This window comes from Centroberyx affinis, unplaced genomic scaffold (genome assembly GCF_046629955.1).
Source record: "Centroberyx affinis isolate AG114_WGS23_722 - 3 ecotype Tasmania unplaced genomic scaffold, CSIRO-AGI_Caff_v1 ptg004420l_1, whole genome shotgun sequence".
Taxonomy (NCBI): domain Eukaryota; kingdom Metazoa; phylum Chordata; class Actinopteri; order Beryciformes; family Berycidae; genus Centroberyx; species Centroberyx affinis.
In genome coordinates this window covers 89,228-105,046 of record NW_027282098.1, presented here as the reverse complement: position 1 = coordinate 105,046, position 15,819 = coordinate 89,228, and the positions used below count along the sequence as shown (strand labels likewise).

The following is a 15,819-nucleotide window of genomic DNA, read 5'->3' as shown; positions in this document are numbered from 1 at the left end:
TTCAGAAACGTTTTTCCTGTTATTAATTTCTTACTTTTAATTTTCTTACCTTCACTTATTTACTTCTATCTTATCCATCTCTGTTTTTATTTCTCTCTTTTAATCATGTAAAGCACTTTGAGTTGCCCTGTGTACGAATTGTGCTATATAAATAAACTTGACCTTGATAAGGTGGTAGAGTATAAATCACTGAAGTGAAGATAGGTGGCGTGATGATTCAGGTGAAAACCTAACAAAATGCATCAATTCAATCTAAAAATAATTATCAAAGTCAACATACTGGGGATACAAGGTTTTCACCTGACAGTAATTCAATAATGCCAGATTTATTTAAAAAAGGAGGACACAATTCATATTCACAATTAAAACACACAGGAGTGCATTGGTTCAACAGCTCAGTCTTCCAGGTCTGACCTCTTATCCGCCCATTGGGTTCCTCAGGTGGATCCCAGGTCGCTGTGACAGCAGTTCCCTTCCCTCTCATCGGCTTGACCTCAAAGTTCTCCGGTGGACCGGACGGTGCTAGCAAGTGGAGGAGAGCACAAATGAATGGAAAGACAGCAGGGAAAAGAGTAGCAGCAAGAGAGAGACCAGAGGCCGCAAAAAAAGAGGGAACGGGTGAGGAAAGTGCTACTTAAGCATGTAAAAACAGCGAGGAAGTTCCTGCCAGTACACTTCAACCAAGGAAAATACTGCTGCCATACGTTTCCAGGAACCTCCCCTTGAGATCATCTATGGAACTGCAGATGGAGATCTGAGCTCCGAGCCAGACAGTAAATGCTGACATCCAAGTGAACCCCAGCTCAGGAGCGGCCATGACATGGTATGAAAGCTACTCATGACAGAGCAGCAGCCAAGACTAGTATCAAATATCAAACAGGAGCAGTAGACATTGAATGTGAAAGTGCAGTATGAGAAAACAGCAAAGAGACAGTGCAACTATCTGAGTTTAATGATCCATTTTAATGGGGAAAACTGTACAATTGCAAATACAGATAGTGTCCATACCACTAATGGTTCAAAACACTAAAGGAAGCAGCAATTATGGAACATAGACTGTGTTAAGAGATGAAAACATAATCTATTAAATCAATCCCTGTATGTCATCCAACAGACATTTTAAGCAGGAATAGAGGGTAAAGTCACCTAAACCCAATTTAGCCACTTTTTAACAGGCAATGGCAGAGCATACCTGCTTCGGGGGTCCTCTGGAAGACGGAGACGCTCCACTTGCCGTGTTTTTCTCCCTGGGTGATTCTGACAGAGAACTCATACATGCCATCGGCAGACAGGGTGTCGATCATCACTCTCCTCTGGGTGCTCTCCTTGTACTCCCAGCGCGCCGACTCACCCTTCTCCCTGTACTTCACTGTATAGTATCTGGGTCAAGGCAGAATGGAGATGTTTTAAGTCCAATGTGTGCTTATGGAGGGTTCAAGCAATGAGACACATCATTGAATCCGCCCTCTCCAAAGACTAAGCAGAGAACGCATGCTCTCTTTCTCTCTCTCTCTCTCTCACTCTTTCTCTTTTCTTTTATTCTCTCTCTCTTTAACAAACACACACAGACACACACAGTAACAGAACTGTACCTGGCTCCTCCTGGGGTGACCTTCTCCATCTCGACAGCAGGGTCCACCCAGGAGATGAGGACAGACTGAGGGGACATGACCCTCACACTGATGTCCTTGGCTTCGTACTCCTCTGGCTCTGGTCAACACACGCGTGCACGCACACACACATACACACACACACACACACACACACACACACACACACACACATAGACAAAAATGTCTAGCTCATATTCTCATATATATTAAGTATACCCAAGTAACTCAAAGATTAAAATACCTCATTGGCCAAGATCATTTGAATTTAGTTATTGGTCTCTCTACCCAAAACTTAAGTCAGTCCAGTCAAGTAACACAGATATTAGTAAGCTACAGTGATACATTATAAACATGCCAGTACCTGGTGCAGTTATTTTGGTGGTGACCGCTCTGTTGGCGGGTGCGCTCCGACCCAGTGCTCTCTGTGCCTGCAGTGACACCACATGAACGGACTCAGATGCTATGAACAGAAAGGGATACCAGGCACGGCCAGGGTTTACACTATGGACACCCAAAATTAACCCAAAATGTATACATTTATTTATTTATTTATGTATTTACACATTTAGCTCAATTAAAGAAACATAAAACCACAAAATAACATCTGGATTCAAAGAGTAGAGTGCACAAAGTATTTGGAACACATGAAACCTACTTCAATCTGTACCTTACCTCTCATCTACATCTCTCCCTCATGATTGAAGTAGAGTACTGATGTTTCATGGAAGGAGGAGGTGTTCCTAAGATTGTCTACCTTCATTTCATACATAATGTTATCAGTGTAACTAATGTAGTTAAGATTGCAAGATGTGGGTCCTCTTACTTAGCTTTTGTGTGTTACGGTTCCTCTGGTCAGACTGAGGCTTGCGGTGGTGGTGGCGTCTCCTGTCCAGCAGGGGGGTTCCTGCCAAAGCCCTTTCTGGCTGCTTGGGTCCAGAGGAGGACTGAGGAGGCCTCCTGTGGGTCCTGGTAGCGGACACACCCGATGGGTGAGCTGTTCTGCCCACCCTGGTGGCAGCCTGTACAGGAGGCTCCTTTCTGGTTGCTGTGTCCGGAGACGGGGTCGGACCTGTCGGTGGATGAAGATGGAGAGGAAGAGTCAGAGTGCACCGGAGTTCAGCCTGCCTTTATAACCCCATAGCTCATTTGTGATCTGTGCTCTGTGCTCATGTTGCCGGTGGAGCCTTGTTGAAAGTCTAACTGGAACATGGAAAATCATTGGATGTAATTGCCCCACTCTAAAAGACACATCCGTACACTGATAAACACATAATTACACGTCACATTCATCCAACAGTGACTGTAAACATGGCTAGTTGTCACAACAGGGACACGCTGCGGGAGCGCGCCATGCCCCTGTCATCTACTCCAACTTCTCCTGCTTCCTGCTGTAATCCCACCCTGGTGGTGACTCCATCTTGGACACGGACTCAGACACCCAGACGACCCCCCCCCCCCCCCCAATCCGTCTTCACCCCCCCCCCGCCATCCGTCTTTACCCTCTGGCTGCCGCACCGAGCGATAGCACTGACGACATAATGAAAAACACCTCCGTCCCTCCCACTCTTTCCGCTTCTTTCTCTCTTCTCCTCCCTCTTTCCCTCCCTCATCCCTTTCTCATAATCATTGGCAGATGAAAAGGATCTGCCCGGTTTCCCAGCAGGCTAACTGTATGCACAGCTGGGTGAGTACTGACAAATCAGCTGAGATTTGAAAAGAAAGTGGATTTGGCTAAACTCAAGGGATTGGTGGGGTCGACACAATACTGTGATGCAATGTTTCCCCTACCACCGAACAGGTGGGGTGGGCCAACCTGGACACCCTTCCTAGAGCGGCTGCCACCCTAAAAAGAATTTCAGTAGTTTTGGTTTCAGTGGAGAGTTTTAGTGTCACTAAATAAATGCTGATGGCCTTTCCACCCCACCAAAAATATGTGTGGTGGAAAACACTGCTGAGATGGATTGGTCAGAATGGATATTTGAGTGACAGGACCTGGAAGGGAGTGAGGTTAAAGTATAATGAAGCGAGGAGTAGAGGAGGTGACGGGGAATACAGACGCACAGGAGAAAAGTTCCCATCAAGACAGAGATGGTTTGTGTGAGCGAGACTTGGAGCTCTCCCTCTCCGTCATTCAGTCTCTCTCTCTCTCTCTCACTCTCTCTCTCTCTCTCTCTGTCTCTGTCTCGCCTCCACTCTCTTCTGCCAGCACAGCTGAGCGGAGTTTTTCCCACTGGATCTAGAGACTGATAAGTTACAGATTAGCTATTTGCATTGATGACTGTCTGGTGATGCACCAACTCTCTTTCTGACTCCCTTTCTCCAGATCTCCTGTCCTTTCCTCTCAGCTTATCCTGTTTTCACATCTTTTTCTCTACGGTTCCCCGTCTGCCTGTCTTTCATCAAGCCTGCCTGTCTGGTGCACGAACAGATCAAAAACCATCAAATGGAGGGGAAAAGAAGCTTGCACACCAGCCAGTAGGGCACCAAGCATCAAAAGTAGGGCATTCAGAAGCTGAGACAGCAAAAAAAAAAGTTTACTTTAATGTGAAATGGTGCAAGAAATGAAAAGTGAATGCAAAAAATGTAAGCAAATGTCTCAGCCCATCAGACTATCATCAGTGGCTACAAACTGGTTTCAAACGGTACAGGGCTTCGTCAAATAGACTAGGCATTTTTTTGGTACTCTCTCAGCTTCTTAATGCCCCTTTGGGCAGCTTGATGCCCAAACTGCCATTATGATTTTGAGCCAACGCTTTAATCGTTTAATCACTACTGCCTTAGTCAATACAGGTGCTGTAATAAATGTTTTTATTCACATTTTCTGTGCATTAATAACAATTTTTCAGATATTTTTGATAACTACTGATGTAACCATGGTATTTACTTGGTAATGTGTGAGGTGACTCTTGACCAATATTTTACCACTTCTGTCCTTGTTTGACTGTCTGTCCTGCTACTAGCTGCTGACTGAACACAGAAATAACCCCATTTGGTTTTAATCAGCCAGCTTCTCCCTTTCCTTATTTTCTTCTTCCTTTCCTTCTCTCTCTGGAAAACTGTCACAGTGCATAGTTTGGCCCAGGTCATTACGCCGCGGACCACTAAACCATTGACTCCACAATCCTCTCACTGCCAGATCATCGCTGTCTTTCCTGGAAGCCCGATGGTCCGAGGTGCTGCGAGGCCGGCTTCCAGACAGACATACCGCTGCTGCAGAGACCCACCTCAACGCATTCAGGCTCAAACACCAACAACCTTCTGTCTGTCAGAGCTTCCTCCTTAACACTAGCTGAAGGAGAACAGGGATGTAGTGGAGGGTGAACCCAATTAAACTCCCACCTTTACCCACCTTCTTCTCTATGAAATAATTTACCTACCGTTTAAAGCAAGTCCAAACTTTGCTAACATAAATGCATAGTAAACATTGAAGTAAATTGAATCAGACTGATGCACATTTTTTCCATGAAAATAAAATATAAATTAATGCCATTATGAAAATAAAATAGATTTTTGTTTATATTGGTGGTTTTGGCCTCATGGTGACCAACTTGAATACAACCATTTCCTGGAGGCAGAAATAGCCTAATCTTATTAAATTATGTTAAACCTCAATGGGCTCAGCCACAGTTAGCCAAGGTAAAACTGCAGTTTAAGCAGAGACAACATTGCAGGCTTCTGAAGAGCTGTAAACTCTGTAAACTGTAGCGTAGGGGGAAGTTAGCTAACTGACAAGGATGGCGAAGACTAGTCACAATATTAATAAAAAATACAGATGACAGTGACTTATTTTTTCATTCATTCAAGACCATGGCATTCATGAAAGGTCATCAGGCTAGCTAACTAGCTTACCTAGATTCAGCTATAGTATAAGGTGAGCTAGTCTAGCTAACCTAGATAACTTAGTGCTGTATTGCATTTTTTCGGTTAGTAGCCTAGCAAGAGCACTAGACTTCATAACATTAGCTACCTCCTATCTTACCCCTTCCCCTTTTCACTGGGCTTCAGGATGTTACTCAGCCAGAAGAATTGTCGTTCTTTGGCTCCACTGATGTTTAACTCAACCAATATGATTAGCTGTGTCTCCAGGGCAGCTCTGCCTCAGACAAATGTTTGTTCAACTAAAACTCGGGGCGGCACGGTGGTTCAGTGGCACTGTTGCCTCAAAGCAAGAAGGTCCTGAGTTCAATTGCTGGTTCTGCTTTCTTCCCGTGCATGTTCTTCCCGTGTTCACGTGGATTTGTTCCCACAGTCCAAAGAAGTCAGGTGAGGTGAGTGTGAGTGTTAGCTCTGTGATGGACTGGCAACCTGTCCAGGGTGTTTCCCTGCCTTTCGCCCAAATGCATGCTGGGATAAGCTCCAACCCCCCTTGACCCTGAACAGGAATAAGTGGTTTAAAAAAAAATGAATGAATTAACTAAAACTCCAGTCTGAAGTTTACCCATGTTCATATGCATTACTTTGCCAGTGGAGTAGAAGACTTATTAGAAAACAGGCAAGGGGGACAAGGTAGGAAAGGATGAATATAACTATAGAATGGCTTTTTTATTCTCACTCTGTAGATACACATGAATCATCTGAGGATCTGAAGGGATTCTACCAGCCTCTATCTGGTAGTTACAAATTCTTACCATTTTACAGTCTGTTGAAAGCAGTGACAGGCCAATATGTGAAAGTCAACATGGCTGACCACATGAAAGACAACAAATGTTTGTTTGATTTGGTTCATCGATGGGTTTGGGGACAAGTGTGTACCCTGCTAGTGTGTATTTCCCTACTTACAGTATATATACTACTCCCATACTACTCCCATAGGGACAGGAGGCGCAATGAAGGAGGAAAAGGAATCAAAGAAAGAGTCTGCCGCTCCAAGCCACAGCATGGCAAATAATAATCACATTAGAGGGAGTTCCTTTTATAGCTGCGATGACAGCAGATAATTTCCACCAGATAGTTTTACATGTACGGCTATAAGTTGAGACGTACCACTCCTGTGTGTTGTGTAGCGATATATTAGCAAAGATGGGGTTTACCTGCTGACGAGTTGTTGACAGGTGCACCGCCCAACACAGCAAAGCCATCCAGGTTAACCCATTCAGGATCTGAGAGAGACACAGGTTTCCTGGTTAAATGACATGGCCAATGTCAGCTAATATGCAATGAGACCGGCAGCAAATGACATACACATTCAAAAGTAAACACAGTTTCACAAACACACAGTTTCACAAAAAATCTATTATACACACACACAACAATTTCGACCTGATGAGGACCTGTTCAGGTTGAAACGTTGTATATCTGTATTTCACATTTTATCATTTATTCCATATTTTATCATGTATTTCATTTTTTTTATGCCGCAGGAATGGTGTGTGCAGGTCTACTTTTGAATGCCTATGATTTACTTTTGCCCAGTATTAGTTAGAAAGGTGGATGTCCCCTGTCTCTCTCTCTCTCTGTCTCTGTCTCTCTCTCTCTCTCTCTCTCTTTCTGTCTCCATCTCTCTCCCCCTTGCCCACTATAAGTCATCTCTCCGTCTTTGTTGCTCTAACGGAGGCCGGCCAGACACATTAATGATGTGGAGGGGAGCAGCTTGGTGTTATTTATGACGACCGATGCTGCTCGCATGCTGCTGAGGGAACAACACAGATCGATCTGCAAGGAATGTTTGGAGAAGCAACACTGAGACACAGCTTGGTTGCCATAGATTTATGGCACGCTGCACCGGAGCCGGATAGACCACAAGACCGCCACAACACACTGGGCGGCGCGCGCGGAGCACACGTACACACACACACAAAGGCATCTGCGGAGGCAAACTTGAACGCGCCGACACACACACACACACACACACGCACACAATAGAAGACAATGCATGACTGCAAAACTTAGCAAACCCCCTCACCCTCACCGCCACACACACACACACACACACACACTCAAAGCAAGTGACCACAACACAGGGGATCGGGTTATAGGAGCTGGGCTGGGTTTGGATGTGGAAAACAAGGGTTGGCTGCAGGCTTTGTGCCGCTGATGAAGTATGGCTCCACCATGCCAAGCGCAGAGGAAAATGGAATAATGACAAAAGCAGGCTCCACTGCGTCAACTCTGCAAACTGTATGTGTATAGAAACGTAAGGCCCTGACTCGGGTTTTATAAGGTGGGATTAGGAATTACCAGAGAAGCTGTTAAGACCTAAAAATAATGTCCCCATGGTAAAAGTCTAAAATAACTACTGTCTGCTGTGCCTTGCTGCGCGGCCGGGACGATGACGGCCGGTCACACACACTCTGCAGCCTTGAGAGCGCCTTGTTTCTGGCAAACGTCAACGACAGCGCATCCAATGATGAACTAATACTCTGATAAAAATGAATCACACACACACACACACACACACGCGCGCGCTCACACCTCACCTCCTGGCGCCTCTGCTTTGTACACAGCTTTGCTCATCCCCTCCTCGTTCTTGGCACTTGTCTTGAGAAAGTGCAGAACTCCAGGATCTGAAAACACACTCGGGCAGTTCAAGCCAAACCTCTCTTTCTTGCTTTCCCTCCTGTTTATTTTCCTCGGAGTGACTTTTTTTTTATTTTGTCTGGCGGTGCTACCAGCACTCCCCTGGGTCGCTCGCAAACACATACTCTTTTGTTCCCATGTTTTCCTCCACGTCTCTCATGGACATCCTCAATGCCCACACCTGATGCAAACATCTCCTATATCTCCCTCTCTCACCCTCTCTGTCTCCCTCCCTCTCTCTCTTACCTACATCCTCCAGTAGATGAGAGCGGCTGTCCTTGCCCGCTTTAGTGAAGCGGTGAGACCTCATGGGTTTGCTGGAGCCGATGCTGTAGCGCTCCACAGGACTCCCATCCAGCTGGACGGGAGGCTCCCAGCCCACCCTCAGGCCCTTGTCCGCAGATGTCTGCGTCCCGCTGTGTGGCCGCTGGGGCTTCTCTGCTGCAACACAAAGCAGTCTGTGTGAACGCTGGATGTTTATTTGTATAGTCTGCCGTCCATAATATATCTTGCATTGTCCCCTTGCACTGCATGCGACAGCCTTTTGTCTTTGAACGTGTGTGTCAGCATGCAGGCCTACTGTTCAAGCTCTGTAAGCTGTTAATACGCCTCTACATCACTGTCACCAAGGCAATTTCCTGTGCATTTATTGTACTTGGCGTGTAAAGTAACTCTGATTCTGTTGAAGCATAAACTTACGTGTAAGACAGCCCCGAAAAACACAAACTAATTTGATGATTATATAAATAAATGAGGATCTGGTTGGATGCTCAAGGCTCAGGACAATGCGGATTCTTCTTTCTCCCTCTTGGCTAGATTCACCCGTAACAAAACAAAGACAATAGTAACCACCACTCTGTTTCGGATAACAACAGATACTCTGCTCTCGCTCTGGTTTGCATGTTAAGGCATCATGTTTTGCAGGGATGACAGCATCACTCTCTAGCAGGCCAACATTACACCCAGATAATGCAATAAAGCGTTTAGTGGCATATTAATACATTGGTATAAAACTCTGAATTTAGCTTGTCTGAAAGGACAGCTGCTGAGAGGCACCAGAGAAGGATGAAGACATGGCCTCCGGTTGAGATGCTCGAAATGAGCTTACTCAGTTCATCATGCGCACAAACAATGGCTTTATGCCGGAGCGTTTGCACGGATGCTGAAACCTCAGCTGAATCATCATGATAATTGCCAAGGAACATGCGTGAGAAGTCTGAAGCCTGGTGGGGAAAAAGTGTTCAATACTTCGGCAGAGGATACAATCCTGTTTACAATGTTTGATATAATAATACGATACATAAAAGGCTCGATCAAATATATCCTAAATTCTGAGTGATTGGCTCTATGGAAAAGATATACCTGCAGATATCTTAACTAAAGAACTTAACATAGTTCGTTCAACATGGTCATTCATACATATAACTGCCAGCATTGCGGGCCTGTCGGTCCATCTCATAAACAGTGAGCCCTTATGACTTTCTGTGCTCCCCAAAGGTTTACAGCAGTAGTTTTGGGTTAGCATGGCCACAAAAAGGCTTTATCACTCTGAATTCTTGTTGTCTGCAGGTGTGAGCCCAGCTGGATCTGCACTTTCACTTTACACATTCACAAACCATTTGCCACTCAAGCCTCTCGCGCTACAGTTTATAGACAGTCACAGCTCTTCAGGGGCCCACAATGTTGTCTCTGCTTAACTTGGAGTTTTAGTATGTGCTGAAAGCTCTGCTCATCGCTGTTTCTGCTCACTGCAGATAGCACCACTCTGGCACCCGGCCCGGAGATACAGGCCCGCATCACATGGAGACGAGCATACGAGAGTGTGACTGCGCATATGAAAGTGTGTGAGCGTTTTCCAATCAAAGCACAAACAAAACACTATCTCTCCTCATTATTTCCTCATTAATGGCGGCTTACAGCGGAGTCAGTTTCATCAGCTGTTCGAGACAGACTGCACTGACACAAGTCTGGACCCGCTTCAATCGCTTCCACCCTGTTTCCAATAAGGCCGTGTATTACGTAGGAAGGGATCTGTTCCTCTATCCAGACATCAATCTATGATTTGGCCTCTTTGGAAATTCATGATCCAAGGGCAAAGCAGAGATTTCTGATTAAATCAAGACTCTTTCAAGCAAAGCACATGCATGGTCGCCATCCAAGAATAAACAGTTTGGGAAGCAGTTAAGCAACTGAGTGGCTGTAACATCATAATCTTATGGAGATTGGCTTGGCTTCAGGGCGTTACTATGGGAAACTGGGGCAATAATGTTATATTTTCTATGCTGTGTTGTTGAATGTGGATGACATTTATTTGCACTGTGTGGGTTTATGTCTCCCCAGATTGCCCTTAGATATCGAGTCTTTGACATTCCAGGAAAGTGTGTTTACGTGTGTATGTGTGCTCGTGGGTAAGGTATGAGTACATAATGAAAGAGGGATAAATAGATAGATTGATAGATAGACAGACAGACAGAGAGACAGACAGACAGACAGAGTGAGATTGAGTTAGACAGTGGAAAGGATTGACTATGTGAAGAATGAGGGCAGGGCCTGAGGGGTCATTATGTCAGTGTCTTTATTGGAGGAATATGTGTGTGTGTGTGTGTGTGTGTGTGTGTGTGTGTGTGTATGTGTGTGTGTGTTTATGTGTGTAAGGGAGGCAGGATATGCAGCACACATGCATACTCACGGACACACAGACAGATAGACAGACGGACACACGTGTATGTGCATGTGTGGTTCGGCACAAGAAGCATATGCAGGTAAGCCCCGATGTCAAAGGCCTCTTGTAAAACTGTTCTAGAAAATACCTGTGGTCATGCACCTGCACTATGCCCCACTTTTACAAGAGCACCTTCTCACCTTGCCACAAAAACCACAGACACTGACCTCCCATTCACCCCTAATGAGTTTGCCATTAACCCCCAATAACTGTCTCTTCACCAGACTCGCATCAATAACCGAGGGTGCCGCAAGTGTGTATGTGTGGGTGGGTGGGGTGTGTGTGTGTGTGTGTGTGTGTTGAGGGGGGGGGGGCCAAGCTTGAGGAGGCCCTTCAGAGGTCTGGTGATACAGCGCTGAGTTAGGACTGACTGTCCACATGGTGACCAGATTGTATTTTTGCACATCTGTATGCGTTTAGACAGTATAATCCTTTGCTGTTGTTTCGACATTGACTGTCATAGTAATGAAGTGAGCACACGCTGACTAAAGGCGCGTTTCTATCCAATAACTCTGGGTGCTAGCAACAAGCTAGTGACAAGGAAGTGTCCCTGTTGCTCATTCTGATGTTTATGAAGGCATTTTCTCATTGCAAGGCAGCAGGTATTCAATGCATGAGGAATGAAATCTTCATTTCTGCAGGTATTTTCCTTCCTGGCTCTGCTCTTATTGTCGCAACGTGTGATGTCAAATACGTATTGCATGGAGAGTCACAAAAAAAATCACTTCAAATCTAAGTGGTCAGACTGAGCTGTATTTTCAGAGATTTCAAACCACCTATGAATGTGGTTTCAATTTGATCAGAGAAGATCAGATTTTATGTGTTTTTCTGCTGTTGAGACTATAGAAAACTTGACTAAACGTGACTGTTGAAAGAAAAAAATTAGATTTGAGCTGCTTGTCTGAACATAGATGCGTCTGGCTGGGGGGCCCGGTGTCATATCTGCAGGGGCCACAGAATTCCTAGCAGCACCTCTGCCACTAGCCCGGCCAGAAATCCCTAACTCTTTTCACCTCCGACATTCAATAAACTCTCTCCAGTAGCTATTCAACTGGGCTATAAAGCCAACGCACCAGACTGAGGCCATGACCACGGCTGGTTGTAGCCCTATGACTGTCACACAGGCACATCAATCACCAGCCAGTCAGACCAGTCTATGTTATTTTATTAGTAGTAATTAAGCCTTATTTAACTAGGCAAGTTGACTAAGAACACACTCTTATTTAAAGCAAAACTAGGCAAGTTGACTAAGAACACACTCTTATTTAAAGCAACAACCTGGGGTGAGTACTGGCAGAGGTAGTCAGGGTTACATGCATGCATATATGAGATACTGTATATGGCATATGGCATGTAGAAATGGAAGCTGGTCAGTACAGTTACAGTCTATACTCACAGGCCCTTGAGCAGATGCCTTGCTCAAGGGCATGTCAAAGGTAGTTTCTGTAGGAGAGGAGAGAATGTGTTGGTCTCTTCCATTGCCTATATTTTCCCAGCTGCTCTATGGGGATTTCAGCCAGTGGACCTCCCAGTCACAAGCTCACTTCTCTACCCATTAATCTTTCCCCTATTGATCATAATATTCAGTCACTGACGGAAATTGGCGTCTGCAGCGTCGGTAAAGGTGATGCTGTTTCTTCCTGCAACGCGCTCCTGACATCTATACTGTGCTGTGACAGGTGTGCTCACGGCCCAGGTGCTACTTGTTTAAACAAATGGAAGGGCGCCTACAGATGACATCATGACACGAGACGTGCCAGTGCTGGCAGGTTTGACAGACAGCCGAGTTGCAGGTGGGGGTGGAGGGTGAAGGCTGGGGGGGAAGCCGGCTGGGTCGGCTGATGTCAGGTGATCAAACAATCCTAGCGGTATTGTGGAAAATATTAGTCGTGTGCTGCTCCCTCTCTCTCTCTATCTCTCTCCCTCTACCTTCTCTCTCTCATATTTTCCCAATACGAAGCGTTCACGTTATGAAATTCCTGATTCCTAAAGCTCGCTGTGAGATCTGTCACGGGGAGCTCCTGCAGAATTCCAGCATGTTAAGTGGAGCAGAGAAATTAAATTCCACTGGCCTGCAAGGACATGATTCCCTCTTTCCCCTCACTCTCTGTCCCAATTACTCTCTCTCTCCACTCTCCCTTTCCAGCAGTTGATGGACTGTGGACGCATGGAAGAAGTTGACATTATTCCTTATCCAAATAGAGTATGTTTCTGCTCTCTCTATTTGTCCTGCCCCCCACCTGTAAGGTGTCCAGATCCTACCATGACTCTAAAACCATCGGTGGTTTTGAAGGGTTTTTTAGACTGACAAGCTGATGACATATGAGTGGAGAAAGTAAATGAGCTCAGTGGCCAGCAGTAGTAGACCGTGGGTTTACTGGGCAGCTCCCAGGTGTGAATGCACATAACTGAGTGACAGTGAACCAGGGTGTTGCAGAAAAGTTGCTCAGCAAAAACGTCCTAACAGATGGAAGGTGGAAAGGAAAACAAGGAGCAGGAGAGGAGACAGAGGGCCACAACAAACAGCAGCAGTCAGAAAATACAATGACCTCATACTTTAAGTACTTCCAGTTGAGAAGAAGCAATATAGAAACATAAAGATCAACTGACAAAATAAGAGGACTAAGACTAAGAGAGGAGGGGAGGAGGAAGAGGGGCCCATGGTAACGTGGCCTTTAAACTCGGCCAGAAAGGTTAGCGTACTCCCTCTCCAAATCCCCCAAAACTTTACGGCACTTTGGATATTTTTACTGTCTGGGGCTTCTTTCCACAAAAATTGATTTCACAAACAGGGCCCGAGGAACTTCTAAAACATGTGCGCTGCGGTTTGCACCGTCTCTGCGCCTGTTAAAAATGCTATGTCCATTTGATATATCGCCGCGCTGACAGGGGATGGAGTGACTCCTGATAACATCCTGTCTCAAAGTCTGCAGGCTGTCAGTCCTTAAAGGCTCACTATAAACAGATGAGGTGATGTGGTTCTGGTGTCATTTCTTATGAATGTTATAATTCATTTTGCCATTATATCAGGCAAATCACACCCATTTACTGACAGTTGGTTGATGGTTGAGATGCCATAACAAACAGCAAAACAACACAGTCCAGAGGAAGTGTGAGACACATGGACCAAAGCCTCACTAAGCCCCCTGCGCTCCCCCCTCTCCCATGGCACTGAGTCTTCAACCTCGGCCAGATTAGGTCACCATTCTGGCACCGGACCATTCAGAAGAAAACAAAGCACTTTTTTTTTTTTTTTTTTTTTTTAAATCACATGCCTCATGATGTAGCCTAATATTTGTCATCTTCTTCTAATTGTTGAACAAAGTGACTTCAGGATGTGCCTACTGTATGAGGTAAGGGCATATTCCATGACCGCTGCTAAGAGACCCGCATCATATTTTCCCTCCATAAAGTAACAAGGATGAAAAGATATAATGTCACAGTCCAAATTTGCTTTAATTGCTCACTTAAACTGGCTCTTTCAACATCTGTAAATGATCAGACTGCGCTTTCTAGATTAAAATATTCGAATACACTCTCAATAGCTACAATTCACCTATTTCGTTTTCCTGCGAAGCAATATGTTCAGCAACTGGTGATTTGGAAAGTTTTAATAGAGGCACGCACATACGCGCGCGCGCACACACTCACACAATGGAATCACGCATTAAGAAATGACAGATACAAGAATCAGAGTATGCATTCAGGTGCATTCAGGTAGTGCATGAGCTTTTCTATGTAAACATTACATATTAATTAAACAGTATTGTGAAACGTAATCGAAATCACACATTGCTGCAATTATTTCATGAAACAACTTTTTTTTAAACAAAAGTTGAGCGATTAGAAGAAGCAGAGGAGGAGAAGGCAGCTGTTCAAAAGTGTGAATGTGAACTCCTTGCTCCACCAAACTGGGCAAACTGATGCCCCAGATGAACAACACATTAGTGCCAGTCGTGCACCTGCTCACAAATGAATCAGATAGTGAATCTTACCTGTCCACCCACGCCCTGATGCGCAAAACGTGACGAATAGCGCCAAGAGCGTCCTGGTTGCGGCTAATGCCATAGTGAGTGTGGTGCTCTACTGCTGCGGAGCGGCGCATGCAGCAGACGGATGGAGAGGGCTGGGACACGCCACCCCTCCCCTCCCACATGTCTGCCTCTTCCGATGGGACTCCTGCCTTTCAATACGCTGACATCCACTCTGGGTTTCTTTATGGAGGATAAGAATTCACGAAAACCAAGTATTTTCTGTGGAAATGTTATGGTATTGGCTCAATATTGCATCCAGAAATCTGTTTTTTTAAGACTCTTCAAACTTTGCTGCTTTCTACAATGAGATCACACTGTTTTTCAAATCTTCAATAAGTCAAGAAGTAAAAGTCCTTAAACTGTGAAACATAATGAATGTAGCCTATTTGAAGAGATTTAACTCCATGTTTTTTGAAGTTTAGTTTATTTAATTTTATTTTTCTCTTAATTTGACACTGCTCGGATGTTTTCCATATAGCATAGTGACACCTTGTTGATTATGGATCAATAAAACAAAAATTTGAAAGAAAAAAATGTCTCCCTCTTCAGGGTAAGAGCGGCACTGATCTCATCCCAAAGTGGCAGCCTCATAACAGGTGGAAAGCCCTACAGCTGGCCACGATAAACAGAATTTTACTTTTGTGTGATAGGATGTATAGATCCTGTGCAAATGGATGAGAAAGACCTCTCTTCGGAGTTTTGCCTTTAGGTGGGTCTCCTGTAATAACAACTGAATAAATAGAATGAAGAAATAGATCTACCTGAGCTGGGCTGGAATAAAAGTGTCCTTAATTGGATCAGGTGTGCAAGAGTGGGAAAGAGAGAACAGAAACTTGCAGGACTGGGTTGGAAAACACTGGTCTAATCTAGCGAGTGTGGTTTCTCTAAATGACAGCAGCTGTGTTTGTATCAGTGTTTGGACTGAACGATCATA

At 45.0% G+C, this 15,819-nt stretch overlaps 1 protein-coding gene across 1 annotated transcript in view; it reads right to left on the bottom strand.

The window, feature by feature from the left end:
• fndc1 (fibronectin type III domain containing 1) overlaps window positions 1-14,919 on the bottom strand; it is a 34,688-nt gene extending 19,769 nt beyond the window's left edge. Inside the window, 8 exon segments of the mRNA XM_071543949.1 lie at window positions 415-522; window positions 1,193-1,380; window positions 1,593-1,710; window positions 1,975-2,073; window positions 2,437-2,682; window positions 6,644-6,712; window positions 8,376-8,570; window positions 14,847-14,919. Coding sequence (XP_071400050.1) covers window positions 415-522; window positions 1,193-1,380; window positions 1,593-1,710; window positions 1,975-2,073; window positions 2,437-2,682; window positions 6,644-6,712; window positions 8,376-8,570; window positions 14,847-14,919 — 1,096 coding nt within the window.
• Window positions 14,920-15,819: the final 900 nt, after the last annotated feature.